Here is a 14,402-nt window from a genome sequence, read left to right as displayed (position 1 = left end):
GGGATTATAAGCATGAGCCACCATACCTGGCTGGAGACAGGATTTTTAAAGAGGTAATCAAAGTAGAATGAAGCAGTTAGGGTGAGTCCTAATGCAGTCTGACTGGTGTCCTTATGAGAAGAGGAAATCTGGGCCAGGCGCAGTGGCTCACGCCTGTAATCCCAGCACTTTGAGGGGCCAAGGCGGGTGGATCACTTGAGGTTAGGAGTTCCAGAACAGCCTAGTCAACATGGTGAAACCCCATCCCTACTAAAAATACAAAAATTAGCTGGGTGTGGTGGCAGGCACCCGTAATCCCAGCTACTCTGGAGGCTTAAGCAGGAGGATCTGGGAGGTGGAGATTGCAGTGAGACGAGATCATGCCACTGCACTCCAGCCTGGGCAACAAAGTGAGACTCCATCTCAAAAAAAAAAAAAGAAGAAATTTGGACACAGATACATTCGGAGGGATGATCCTGTGAGGACCCTGGGAGAAGACACCATCTCCAAGACAAGCAGAGAGGCCTCAGAGGAACCAATCCTGCCGACACATTGATCTTGGACTTCTGGCCTCCCGAACTGTGAAAAAACAATTCTGTTGTTTAATTCACTCTGCCAGTGGTATTTTGTTATGGCAGCCCTGGCAGACTAACACAGTCTCCAAGCTGAAGAGGGCTTATGTGAACTAATACTAGTCAACAGGGAAGAGGAGTTGATTCAGGCAGTGGTAAAAAATCAGGATCCTGGACAGGTACGGTGGCTCACGCCTATAATTCCAGCACTTTGCGAAGATCACTCGAGCTCAGGAATTTGAGACCAGCCTGGGCAACACAGTGAAACCCTGTCTCTACAAAAAGAAAATACAAAAATTAGCCAGGCATGGTGGTAGTGCACACCTGCCTACAGTCTCAGCTACTTGGGAGGCTGAGGCAGGAGGATGACCGGAGCCCAGGAGGCAGAGGTTGCAGTGAACTGAGATCATGCCATTGCACACCAGCCTCAAAAAAAAAAAAAAAAAAGAAGGAATCTGTTGGACTCACCAAGTTTTTATTAATTAATTTATTACTTTGGTTTGTGGTCACCCAGGCTGGAGTGCTGGAGTGCAGTGGTGCAATCTCAGCTCACTGCAACCTCCGCCACCCAGGTTTAAGAAATTATCTGGCCTCAGTCTCCCGAGCAGCTGGGATTACAGGTGTCCACCATCACGCCGTTGGCCAGGCTGGTCTCGAACTCCTGACCTCAGGTGATCCACCCACCTTGGCCTCCCAAAGTGCTGGGATTACAGGCGTGAGCCACCACACCAGGCCTCTCACCAAGTTTTTAGGTAAAGAGGTCTTGCAGCCAATCTGTAAATGGCTAGAGTAGTTCACCAGGTCTCCAAACTCCAGCCCATGTTCTTCCCACCACACTGCAGCACTAATTCTGAAACACCACAATCAGGAGGCTCTGCTTTAAACAGGAGGTGCTTGTAGCTAAGTGATGAAGACTCCGGAAGCTGAACTGTGTGACACCACAGACCTCATATTGCCCTTCCTATTAATGGCTGCTCTGTGAAACTGTAGTATGTCATCAGATAAAAGCAGTAAAAAAAAAAAAAAAAAAAAAAAAAAAACTGGTTCATTTAGGACCATTACGACTTTTTTCTTTTTTTAAAAAAAGCTTTAATGATAGGATTTTTAAATCCAGAGTTAACTTATTTCTATGAGCCTTCATTTCCAAAATCAAAGCTGTAAATCATGCTTGGTAGAGCACGTGGGTTCAGGACTCAAAAGGTACTTGATTAAAATGTTTTTCTTGGGCTGGGCAACGTGGCTTATGCTTACAATCCCAGCACTTTGGGAGGCTGAGGTGGGTGGATCACTTCAGCCCAGGAGTTCAAGACCAGCCTGGGCAACATAGCAAAATCCCGCTTCTACAAAAATTACAAAAATTAGGTGGGCATGATGGCATACATATGCCTGTAGTCCCAGTTACTCAGGAGCTGAGGTAGGAGGATCACTTGAGCCCCGAAGGTTGAGGCTTCAGTGAGCCATGACTGTGCTACTGCACTCCAGCCTGTGAGACAGCCAGATCCTGTCTCAAAAAACAAAAAACAAACAAAAAAAATTTTTTTCAATTGACAAAATTTTTTTATGCAAAATTTTCATATGCAACATATGAAATATGTATACATTGTGAAACATCTAAATCAAGTTAATTAACACATGCATTACCAATATTTTATCATTTTTGTGATGAGAAACACTTAATATCTATTCTCTTAGCAATTTTCTTTCTTTTTTTTTTTTGAGATGGAGTTTCATTCTTATTGCCCAGGCTGGAGTGCAGTGGCATGATCTCAGCTCACTGCAACCTCTGCCTCCCGGGTTCAAGTGATTCTCCTGCCTCAGCCTCCCGAGTAGCTAGGATTACAGGCGCCTGCCAGCATGCCCAGCTAATTTTTGTATTTTTAGTAGAGATGGGGTTTCATCATGTTGGCCAGGCTGGTCTCGAACTCCTGACCTCAGGTGATCTGCCCGCCTCAGACTCCCAAAGTGCTGGGATTACAGGTGTGAGCCACCGCACCCAGCCTCTCTTAGCAATTTTCAAGTATACAATACATTGTTATTAACTATAGGTGCCATGTTGTACAACAGATCTCTTCAACTTATTCCTCTGATCTAACAGAAACTTCATATCCTTTGAGCAACCCCTCCCTATTTCAGCCCACCCTGCCCCTGACCCTTGGTAACCACCATTTTATTCTACTTCTGTGAGTTCAACTTTTTTACACTCCACATGTAAGTGAGATCATGCGGTTATTTGACTTTCTGTGCCTGGCTTATTTCACTTGACATACTGTTCTCCAGGTTCATCCATGTTGTCACAAACGGCAGAATTTCCTTCTTTAATAAAAGGTGAATAGCATTCCAGTGTGTTTATTTTGGTGATTAAAATGTATCTAAAATAACCAGGGAAAGATGACGGCTTGAAGTCTCAGACAAACCATTAACCAAAAGTTACCCGATTCCTATTACCCTATTTAGGCTGATATGCCTAAAAACTATAAAAGAAACTAAAAACTATAAAAAAAAAACTATTCTCAGGGCCAAGTATGGTGGCTCATGCCTGTAATCCCAGCGCTTTGGGAGGCCAAGGCGGGCTGATCACGAGGTCAGGAGATCGAGACTATCCTGGCTAACACAGTGAAACCCTATCTCTATTAAAAATACAAAAGAAGAATTAGCCGGACGTAGTGGTGGGCACCTGTAGTCCCAGGTACTCAGGAGGCTGAGGCAGTAGAACTGCTTGAACCCAGGAGGCGGAGCTTACAGTGAGCCGAGATGGTGCCACTGCATTCCAGCCTGGCCGACAGAGCGAGACTCCATCTCAAAAAAAAAAAAAAAAAGATAAACTATTCCGTAACACAGAAAAATTCTAAAAATGATACTGAAACATAGATCAAGTTTGAAAATGATACCATTAGAATCTTTCTACAGCTGGACATACCACAACCTTCTGGGATGCAGTTTTCTTAATTGTAAAAAGAGCTGACTGGATGAGTCTCCTCCAAATCTCAGGTTTATGCATTATAACATTTAGTCACCTCCCTTTAAAAAAAAAGTATGTTGTGCTTTTGTGTCCTAAATTATTGTTTAAATCTGTATTATAAAGAATTTTACTAATTCAACTCTCAACTCTTTTTTTTGAGACAGACTCTTGCTCTGTCCCCCAGTCTGAAGTGCAGTGGTGCAATCCTGGCTCACTGAAACCTCTGCCTCCCAGGTTCAAGTGATTCTCCTGCCTCAGCCTCCCAAGTAGCTGGGACTACAGGCACTCGCCACCATGCCTGGCTAATTTTTTTGTATTTTTAATAGAGACAGGGTTTCACCACGTTGGCCAGGCTGGTCTCAAACTCCTGACCTCAGGCGATCCATCTGCTGCCTTGACCTCCCAAAGCGCTGGGATTATAGGCATGAGCCACTGCACCCCGCCCAACTCTCAACTCTTACTCACTGAATTTCTGTGCATAAGTCCAAGAAATGTGATGATCACCAAAGCCTTAAAAAAAATTCCTTTTTTTTGAGCCAGGGTCTCACTCTGTCACCCAGGCTGGAGTGCAGTGGTGCAACAGCTCCAGGCTGAGGCTCCAGGGATCTTCCCACCTCAGCCTTCTGAGTAGCTGGACTACAGGTGTGCAACACCATGCCCAGATAATTTTTGTATTTTTGGACAGACAGGGTTTCCCCATGTTGCCCAAGCTGGTCTGAAACTCCAGGGCTCAAGTGATCCTTCTGCCCTCAGCCTCTCAAAGTGCTAGGATTACAGGCATGTACCACTGCACCCAGTGAAGAAAATTCTTTATTCATATCAGCTCCTATCAGGGACCCTTGAATGCAGAAGTTGCAAGTTTCACAGAAGCAAGTATTCCTGATGATGATCAAGACGTGCTCCCTCCAGGACCATCCAAACCCTCCACATCCAGTAACGGCAGGAACTGATTTCAGGGCCAAAGGTGCGTGCCTCCACACCGGCTCTTGTGCTTGGTGACAGCCCAGGGGATTCTTGCAATGGGTGAGACAGAGGTTCCCTTGCTCATAGCCTCCCTGGGAGGAAGCTCAGTGGCTTCCCCTCCCCGCCAGAGCAAAATCCTATCAGTGGCCTGACCCTGCTGTATCTCTGGTCACTCTGTCCTCTGGCTACTCCTGTCCCCTTCCCATGCCTTGGACACAGGCCCATGCCCCAGATGGCCCTTCCCGCCAGCTTGCTCACTTCGTCCCTGGCCTCTGCTTTAATGTCACGCTGTCAGTGCTCTCTCCATCTAAAATAGCACTCCCTCCTCCTTCCTCCATACCCCACTTCCCCAGTTCATTTTTCTTCTTAGCATTCAGCATCTGACATCACAGTCATCTGTCATCTGTCTCTCGCCAAGAAAGCGTCATTTCTTTCCATGAGAGCAGGGGCTTAGTGTTCAATGCCTTATTCCCAGCACTGAGGTGTTAACAGATCTTGTCCTACCACTGTCGTAGCATTCTAGGGCTGCTATAACGAAGCGTCACACACCAGGTGGCTTCAACAACAGAAATGTGTTCTCTCATGTTAAATCTGAAATCAAGGAGTCAAGAGAGTGGCTTCCTTCTGAAGGCTGCATAGAAAATCTGTCCCGTGCCTCTCCCCCGCCTGCTAGGAGTTTGCTGTCACTCTTTGGCACTCCTTGGCTTGTAGATGCACCTTCCTGGTGTCTGCCTTCATCCTCACATGATGCCTTTCCTCATGCATGTCTGTGTCTATATTTCCCCTTTTTCGTCAGGACACCAGTCACAATGGATTAGGGCCACCCCCTAATGACCTCCTCTAGCTGGATTAGCTCTGTAAAAATGCTGTTTCCAAATCAAGTTACATACTGAGGTACCAAGGATTAAGACTCCAGGGTTTTTTTTTTTATGGAGGCAACAATTCAATCCATAATAACCACTCAGTTGCATAAGACACTGGACAAGTGGGCTAACCTTCATCGGTAAAACGGGCCTAATAATTGCACCTATTGCATTTGGGTGACAGAGACAGGGTCCCTGGCAGAAAAGAAGCACAGCCCTTGCCCCTTACGTGAGCTATACAGATATTGACGTGAAGAAGGCTGGAGGCTCTGCTCATGAGCATGGGCCTTGGAACCAGGCTGGTCAGGGTCTGAGCCCTCACTCTGCCGCTGGCTGGCAGTGGCCTCGCACAAGTGGTTGAAACTGAGACGAATCTCAAGATACATTTTAAGTATTATACAATAATGCACATCGACTCCTTAGCACGCACTGAGCTCTCCGTGAATGTCAGCCGCCACAGGCGAGGCTGAGGTAGGGCCTGACAGCGTCACCTTTGTCAAAAACTGTATCTTGCAAATTCTTCAAGGTGGCTGCTAGAACTCAATAGTTAATCACAGCAGCAGGGAACAAGAAATGAGATCCAAGAGGAGACCGTGCTGGGATTCCTCAGGTAACTTCTCTAACAAAAAATTATGTCTTTTTTTTTTTTTTGGAAACAGGCTCTTGCTCTGTCACTCAGGCTGGAGTGCAGTGGCACGATCATGGCTCACTGCAGCCTTGATCTCCTGGGCTCAAGCAATCCTCCTACCTCAGCCTCCTGAGTAGCAGGGACCACAGGTATGCACTACCACGACTGGATAATTTTGTGTATATATATACATATATACGTATAATATAACATATAAAATATATATACACACACACACACACAGATTTTAGACAGAGTCTCACTCTGTCACCCAGGCTGGAGTGCAGTGGCACGATCTCAGCTCACTGCAACCTCTACTTCCCGGGTTCAAGCAATTCTCCTGCCTCAGCCTCCTGCGTAGCTGGGACTACAGGTGCACGCCACCATGCCCAGCTAATTTCTGTATTTTTAGTAAAGACAGGGTTTCACCATGCTGGCCAGGGTGGTCTCGATCTCTTGACCTTATGATCTGCTGGTCTCACCTCCCAAAGTGCTTGGATTACAGGCGTGAGCCACCGCGCCGGGTCTAGAATAGAAATTTCTTCCAAAAAGATACACAAATGCCCAATAAGCACATGAAAAGATGCTCAAAATTATTAGTCATAGGGAAATGCAAATCAAAACCACAGGGAGAGTTCTACCAGTGGAATCTGATGGTGTGATGTCTCACAGAAAGTTCTCCACTCCCAGACGTGGATCCCTCTGCTTCCTGCCATGGGAGCACAGCTATAGGCATCATTGGAAGGTAAAGAGCTTCCCTAAGGATGACCCTTCCAAGCTGGTCAACGTCACAGCCTTCCTGGGATACAAGGCTGGCACGACCCACATCACACGGGAAGTCGACAGGCCAGGATCCAAGGTGAAAGAGAAGGAGTTGGTGGAGGCCGTGACCACTGCGGAGACACCACCTATGGTGGTTGTGGGCATTGCGGGCTACGTGGAAACCCCTTGAGGTCTCAGGACCTTCAAGACCATCTTTGCTGAGCACATCAACGATAAGTGCAAAAGGCATTTCTCTAACAACCGGCATAAATCTAAGAAGAAGGCCTTTACCAAGTACTGCAAGAAATGGCAGGATGAGGATGGCAAGAAGCAGCTGGAGAAGACTTCAGTAGCATGAAGAAGCACTGCCAAGTCACCTGCGTCACTGCCCACACCCAGACGCGCCTGCTTCCTCTGTGCCAGAAGAAGGCCCAGCTGATGGAGAGCCAAGTGAACAGAGGCACCATGGCTGAGAAGCTGGACTGGGCCCAGGAGGGGCTAGAGGAGCAGGTACCTGTGAACCAAGCATTTGGGCTGGACAAGATGATCGACATCATCAGGGTGACCAAGGGCAAAGGCTACAAAGAGGTCATCAGTTGTTGGCACACCAAGAAGCTGTCCCACAAGATCCACCGCTGCCTGTGCAAGGTGGCCTGGATTGGGGCATGGCATCCTGCCCATGTGGCCTTCTCCATGGCATGCATTGGACAGAAAGGCGACCATCACCACACTGAGATCAACAAGAAGATCTATAAGATTGGCTAGCGCTACCTTACCGAGGTCGGCAAACTGATCAAGAACAATGCCTCCACGGACCACATCCTGTCTGACAAGAGCATCAACCCTCTGGGTGGCTTTGCCCACTGCAGTGAAGTGACCAATGACTCTGTCATGCTGAAAGGCTGTATGGTGGGAACCAAGAAGCGACTACTCATTCTCTGCACATCTTTGATGGTGCAGACCAAACGGCGGGCTCTGGAGAACACTGACCTTAAGTTCACTGACACCACCTCCAAGTGTGGCCATGGCCACTTCCAGACCATGGAGGAGAAGAAAGCATTCATGGGACCACTCGAGAAAGACCAAATTGCAAAGGAAGAAGGAGTTTAACGCCAGGAACAGGTTCTGCACCTGGTGGGGCCTCAATAAAAGTTACCTTTAAAATATTATTAATTTAAAAAAACCACAGGGAGAGACCACTTCACACCACTAGGATGGTTATCATTAAAAAAAAAAAAAAACTGAAAATAGGTTGGGCATGGTGGCTCATGCCTGTAATCCCAGCACTTTGGGAGGCCGAGGCAGGTGGATCACCTGAGGTCAGGAGTTCAAGACCAGCCTGGCCAACATGGTGAAACCCCATCTGTATTAAAAAAAAAAAAATATATATATATATATATATATATATATTCAAAACTTAGCCAGGCATGGTGGCTAATGCCTGTAACCCCAGAGTCTAAGGGATGAGAATCGCTTGAACCCAGGAGGTGGAGGTTGCAGGAGCCAAGACTATGCAACTGCACTCCAGCCTGGGCGACAGAGTGAGACTCCGTGTCAAAAAAAACAACCTGAGGCCAGGCGCGGTGGTTCACGCCTGTAATCCCAGCACTTTGGGAGGCTGAGGTGGGTAAATCACATGGTCCGGAGATTGAGACCATCCTGGTTAACATGGTGAAACCCCGTCTCTACTAAAAATACAAAAAGTATCTGGCTATGGTGGTGTGCACCCGCAGTCCCAGCTACTTGGAAGGCTAAGGCAGGAGAATCGCTTGAACCCAGAAGGTGGAGGTTGCAGTCAGCTGAGACTGTGCCACTGCACCTCAGCCTGGACAACAGAGCGAGACTCCATCTCAAAAAAAAAAAAAAAAGAAAAGAAAAGAAAATGTAACTTACCCACACAACAGAGTATTATTCAGCTATAAAAAGGAAGGAAATTCTAACACATACCATAACATGGATGAACCTCAAGAACATTATGCTAAATGAAATGAACCAGTCACAAAAAGCCACATATGGTATGATTCCATTTCCATGAAAAGTCCGTACAGAGGGAAAGTAGATTTGTAGTCACTGGGGCTGGGGGGAGGGGGATGGGGGGAACGGCTGCATGGGTATGGGTTTCCTTCTGGAGTGATGAAATCGTGTGGAACTAGAGAGCAGTCATGGTTACACAACATGGTAAACGTACTAAAGGCCACTTAACTGTGCACTTTAAAATGGGTAAATGGTGAATTTTGTGTTATGTGAATTTTATCTTGATAAAGAAAAAGAAAAAAACAGAAATAATGAAGACTGTTCCCTCCCTAACAATAAATATGCTGTTTGGCTGGGCACGGTGGCTCACATCTATAATCCCTGCACTTTGGGAGGCTGAGGTGGGTGGATCACTTGAGGTCAGGAGTTCGAGACCAGCCTGGCCAACATGGTGAAACCCCATCTCTACTACAAATACAAAAAAATTAGCTGGGCATGGTGGTGGACACCTGTAATCTCAGCTACTCGGGAGGCTGAGGCAGGAGAATCACTTGAACCTGGGAGGCTGAGGTTGCCATGAGCCAAGATTGCGCCACCGCACTCCAGTCTGGGTGACAGAGCAAGACTGCCTCAAAAAAAAAAAAAAAAGAAAAAGAAAAAGAAAAAAAAAAAGTAGGCTGTTCTTATAAACCAGGAGGGCTGAGTACTGAAACAGTGAAACATCCAGAAGAATGTGGGACTCAATGGGGTTCTACTGCTTCTCCCTTTCCCCTAAAAGAGCAATCCACCTTCATGCAAGTCTGTAAATGCAGTCTTCAATCACCTGGAGAATTCCTGAGATAGAGCTGTACAACCAAAGAATTTGCAAGCCCTTATTTCCTGTTTTAAAGACCTTAGAAACATTTATCCACCCCAGCCAGCATAAGGCCGTAACATTTACATGTCGTAAATATGCCTTGCAAAAGACCAGCAGCTTACCGGCTAAGCTGTAAGAGCTGCCTATCTCCAGCATGCCTGATAGCCATCTGTGGGGGCTGCAGGGTCAGGCTGCTGAAATTCTTTACTCACCCCAGTTCCCCTGGCGTGTTTGGCCTGGGGAGCCGAGATCTGCAGAGTGAGACATCTCCTAACTCCCACCTAGCGCTTGGGCTCCAAACTCAGGTCCTGTTCAAACAGCAACAGAGCCAGGTACAGTTTCTCTAAGCCCAAATATCATCTACCCACATCTTGTAGTGGTCATCTGAGCACTTGAAGGTCCCTGTGTCACTTTCTTTCTGGGAAAGAAAGGATGGGAAAATATAATGCTCCCGTCTACAGGTCACTTATATAGAGGTGTGGTTCCTAACATTTTTGGCACCAGGGACCGGTTTTGTGGAAGACAATTTCTCCATAGATGGGGTGGCGGAGGGGCGGGAGGGCAGAAGGTTGGTTTCAGGATAAAACTGTAGATCTGCTGGTGTACCACCTCAGATCCTCAGGCATTAGTTAGATTCTCATAAAGAGTGGCCAGGCTTGGTGGCTCACGCCTGTGACCCCAGCACTTTGGGAGGCCAAGGTGGGTGGATCACTTGAGGTCAGGAGTTCGAGACCAGCCTGGCCAACGTGGCAAAACCCCGTCTCTACTAAAAATACAAAAATTAGGCAGGCGTGGTGGTGCACGCCTGTAATCCCAACTACTCAGGTGGCTGAGGCTAGAGAATCGCTTGAACCTGGGAGGTGAAGGTTGCAGTGAGCCGAGGTTGCCTCACTGTACTCCAACCTGGGCAACAGAGTGAGACTGTCTCAAAAAAACAAAACAAAAAAAGAGTCTCATAAAGAGCATGCAACCTAGATCCCTCCCATGTGCAGTTCACAATAGGGTTCCTGGGATAACCCAGTACCACCACTAACGTGACAGAAGGCGGAGCCCAAGCGGTAACGCCCGCTCATACAGATCGCCTCTGGCTGTGCGTCCCCGTTCCTAACAGGCCACAGACTGGCACTCATACCGCTCGCCTCCTGCTGTGCGTCCCCGCTCCTAACAGGCCACAGACTGGCGCTCATATCGCTCGCCTCCGGCTGTGCGTCCCCGTTCCTAACAGGCCACAGACTGGTACCAGTTAGCGGCCTAGGGTTTGGGGATCCCTGATATAGAGAACAAGGTCAAGCCCACATTTGACCAGTTTTGGTTTTCCTAGATCTGACTTCATACACACACACACACACGCACACACGTATGCACGCACAAGCACGCACATGCACACACACACAAGTTCTGGGCAGATTTCAATATTTATTTCAACTTTTATTCTTCTAGGAGTTACCAGACAGCAGTAAAAGGATCAAAAAAGTAGATCAAAGAAGAAAAATAAATAAAAATCCTAAGGAGTATACAAAGAAGAGTCTTTGAATGCCTAATTTGACAATTTTAAATTGTATCTTGTCTAGACATAAATATTGTTAAGAAAAAGACTGTTCAACTACATGAGCATTATATATAATTTTATGCTCAGAAAAAGCTGGAAGGAGGTACATACATTGATAGGTTAACAGTGGGTAACACTAGAGGACAGAATTATGAGTGGTTTTCTTCTTTTCTGTATTTTCTAATTGTTGTAATCATCCTTGTATATATAATGGTATTTCTTTGAAATAACATACAGATTATACTGCATAATATGTAATAATATAAAGATTATAAAAGACAAATAATATAACCATGTAATTTCTTGTAATAATAAAAAGACAATTACGTCCCCACCTCCACGCAATCCAAATAGGATACACCCGACATACCTTGTTGAGTTTGCCAAGTGAAGATATGAGATCCGCCCATTCACTCGAGGACTCAAAATTTCTCAAAGCCTTTTCAATCACTGAAGAGTAGCTTCTGTATCTGTAATCATTTAAGAGCTCCTGCTCTTCTGGATCCATCTTACATTCTCACAGCAGAAAAGTATCTAAAAGCAAACCAAAAAATAACCACATGAGAGAGCCATTCGGGGATACAAATCATTCCCAACCCAGAGCTACAGAAGACAGGTGTCCACAAACACTACTGTGCACAAACTCACTGGGCAATCCTGTTCAAATATTTAGCAAGGCTTCTGGGCCAGGCACTGTGGGAGATGAAAGATAAACAGTTCCCACCCTCGTGGATTCGGGGGGAGAACAGGAAACAGGAGAAGACAGCATAAGAGTGCTAGGGCTCCAAGTAATTGACAAAACTAATTCCAGGATCAAAGCTCCAAAGCTGCTAGACTGTATGTTGTCGCCAGCTGGTAATTTTGAATGAGCACGGCCCCTCCTATCATATGGAATTTTTTATTTTATTTTTTATTTCTTATTTTTTGGAGGCAGGGTCTTACTCTGCCACCCAGGCTGGAGTGCAGTGGCATGATCATGGGTCACTGCAGCCTCAACCTCCTAAGCTCAAGTGATCCTTCCTTCCACCTCAGCCTCCCAAGCAGCTGGGACTATTGGGATGCGTCACCATACCTGGCTGTTTTATTTAAAGTGTGGCAGGCATCTACCCAGCATGCCTTGTTCTCCTTTTCTATACTAAGGGAGCACTGGTTTTGTTCACAGTAACACTATAATTCCCAGACTCCCTTGCATCTAGTTGGCCACGTGATAGCTCTTGACCAATGAGATGTCAGTAGAAGCTGTGGGTCAAAAAGGCAATTGGAAAGGAGGCAGACTCCCTGGCATAAGTCTTTTGCCCTCCATTCTTCTTCTTTCTGCCTGGAACAAAGGCATGATGTTGGAGTGAAGCTACATCTTGCAACTGTCATGAAACATGCACAAAAGTCACAAACTAACGATGGCTGAGTGGAATGACAGAGCCCCTGCAGCCCCAGATGGTATGGTGAAGGTACCGCACGCCAACTCCAGATGCTGTAATGTCTGGTGTATGTTTTCTGCACATAACAGCTGTTTAAGCCTCTGTTCAATCAGGTTTTCTGTTATAGCCAACCACAATCCTAACTGATATAACGAGGACAAATAGTATTTCACTAGTACACTCAGTCTGAAAGGAAAGACAGATACAGAGCAATGCTATATAGTTAAACACGAGTGAATGCAGTTAGCTGGGTAGATTGCTAAACAAGTTGGATATAGTCAATCAAATAAAAAGGCAAATATGGTAAATGGAAGAAACTGAACTGAAGGTACAACACGTTCTTTAAGCTTGAGTCTTTCATTTACGGGCCAGCACAGTTATAAAAATTTCATGAAATCTCATACTTCAATATCCAATCACTCCAGACCCAATCCAATCTTCACCAGGCCACCACTACTTTCTTTTCTTTTTATTCTTTTTTTTTTATTTGAGACAGAGTCTCGCTCTTGTTGCCCAGGCTGGAGTGCAATGGCACAATCTAGGCTCACTGCAACCTCTGCCTCCTGGGTTCAAGCGATTCTCCTGCCTCAGCCTCCCAAGTAGCTGGGGCTATAGTCACGTGTCACCACACCTGGCTAATTTTTGTATTTTTAGTACAGATGGGGTTTCACTATGTTGGTCAGGCTGGTCTTCAACTCCTGACCTTGTGATCCTCCTACCTCGGCCTCCCAAAGTGCTGGGATTACAGGCATGACCCATCACGCCTGGTAACCACCACTACTTTCAAGTCACCAATGGCAGAGGTCCTTTCTGTTTCCTCACTTTACCTCTCAGTAGCACTCTGCAGCAGACCACTTCTTCTCCAAGCAGCCTAGCAGCCTCCGCTTGGCCCACATACTCCTCTGGCCCCTCCAGCCCCAGAGCTTGTTTCCCACCTACCTCTCTGAAGTTCTTTCCTCCTCCTCTACCAACATTCCCTGGCGGCCGGGCATGGTGGCTCATACCCGTAATCCCAGCACTTTGGGAGGCCAAGGCAGGCAGATCACTTGAGGTCAGATATTTGAGACCAGCCTGGCCAACACGGTGAAACCCCATCTCTACCAAAAAATAAAATAAAAAAAAAATAGCTGGGCATGGTGGCACACACCTGTAGTCCCAGCTACTTGGGAGGTTGAGGCATGATCATTGCTTGAACCCAGGAGGTCGAGGTTGCAGTGAGCCGGGACTGTGCCACTGTACCCCAGGAAGGGTGACAGAACAAGACTCTGTCTCAAAAAAAAAAAAAAAAGAAAGTGAAGACTTTGGAATGGGATTAATGCCCTTTTAAAAGGGATACTAGCTGAACAGAGTGGCTCACATCTGAAATCCTGGGAGGCCAAAGCAGGTGGATCACTTGACTCCAGGAGTTCGAGACTAACCTGAGCAACATGGTGAAACCCCATCTCTACAAAAAATACAAAAATTAGCAAGGTGTGGTGGTACATGCCTATAGTCACAGGTACTCAGGAGTCTGAGTTGGGAGGATCACTTGAGCTTGGAAGGTTGAGGCTGTGGTGAGCCATGATCATGCCACTGCACTCCAGTCTGGGCAACAGAATGAGACCTTGTCTCAAATAAATAAATTAAATTAAAGAGACCTGAGGGAGCCTGGCTGTTCTTTCCACTGTGAGGACACAGCTAGCAGGCCCTACCAGACACTGAATCTGCCAGCATCTTGATCTTGAACTTCTCAGCCTCCAGAACTACAGGAATACATTACTGTTACTTATAACAGAAATACCTAGCTTACACTATTTTGTTGGAGCAGCCTGAATTAACTAAAGACAAGCATCCATCAACAAAATATGGTCTATCCACAAAGGAACGCTGAGGCAATGGA

General features: G+C 46.4%; 1 protein-coding gene and 1 pseudogene across 1 annotated transcript in view; one reads left to right on the top strand and one right to left on the bottom strand.

Annotated features, from left to right (window-relative positions):
• DOP1B (DOP1 leucine zipper like protein B) overlaps positions 1 to 14,402 on the bottom strand; it is a 122,137-nt gene that overhangs the window by 102,500 nt on the left and 5,235 nt on the right. Inside the window, exon 2 of the mRNA XM_037984775.2 lies at positions 11,476 to 11,639. Coding sequence (XP_037840703.2) covers positions 11,476 to 11,613 — 138 coding nt within the window. The 5' untranslated portion in view covers positions 11,614 to 11,639. The remainder of the gene's footprint in view (positions 1 to 11,475; positions 11,640 to 14,402) is intronic.
• On the top strand, positions 6,418 to 8,021 carry LOC103218571 (large ribosomal subunit protein uL3 pseudogene; annotated as a pseudogene).

The sequence above is a fragment of the Chlorocebus sabaeus genome, chromosome 2 (assembly GCF_047675955.1).
Source record: "Chlorocebus sabaeus isolate Y175 chromosome 2, mChlSab1.0.hap1, whole genome shotgun sequence".
Taxonomy (NCBI): Eukaryota; Metazoa; Chordata; class Mammalia; order Primates; family Cercopithecidae; genus Chlorocebus; species Chlorocebus sabaeus.
Note: the sequence above shows the minus strand (reverse complement) of the source record. Positions and strands in the feature narration are given on the sequence as shown.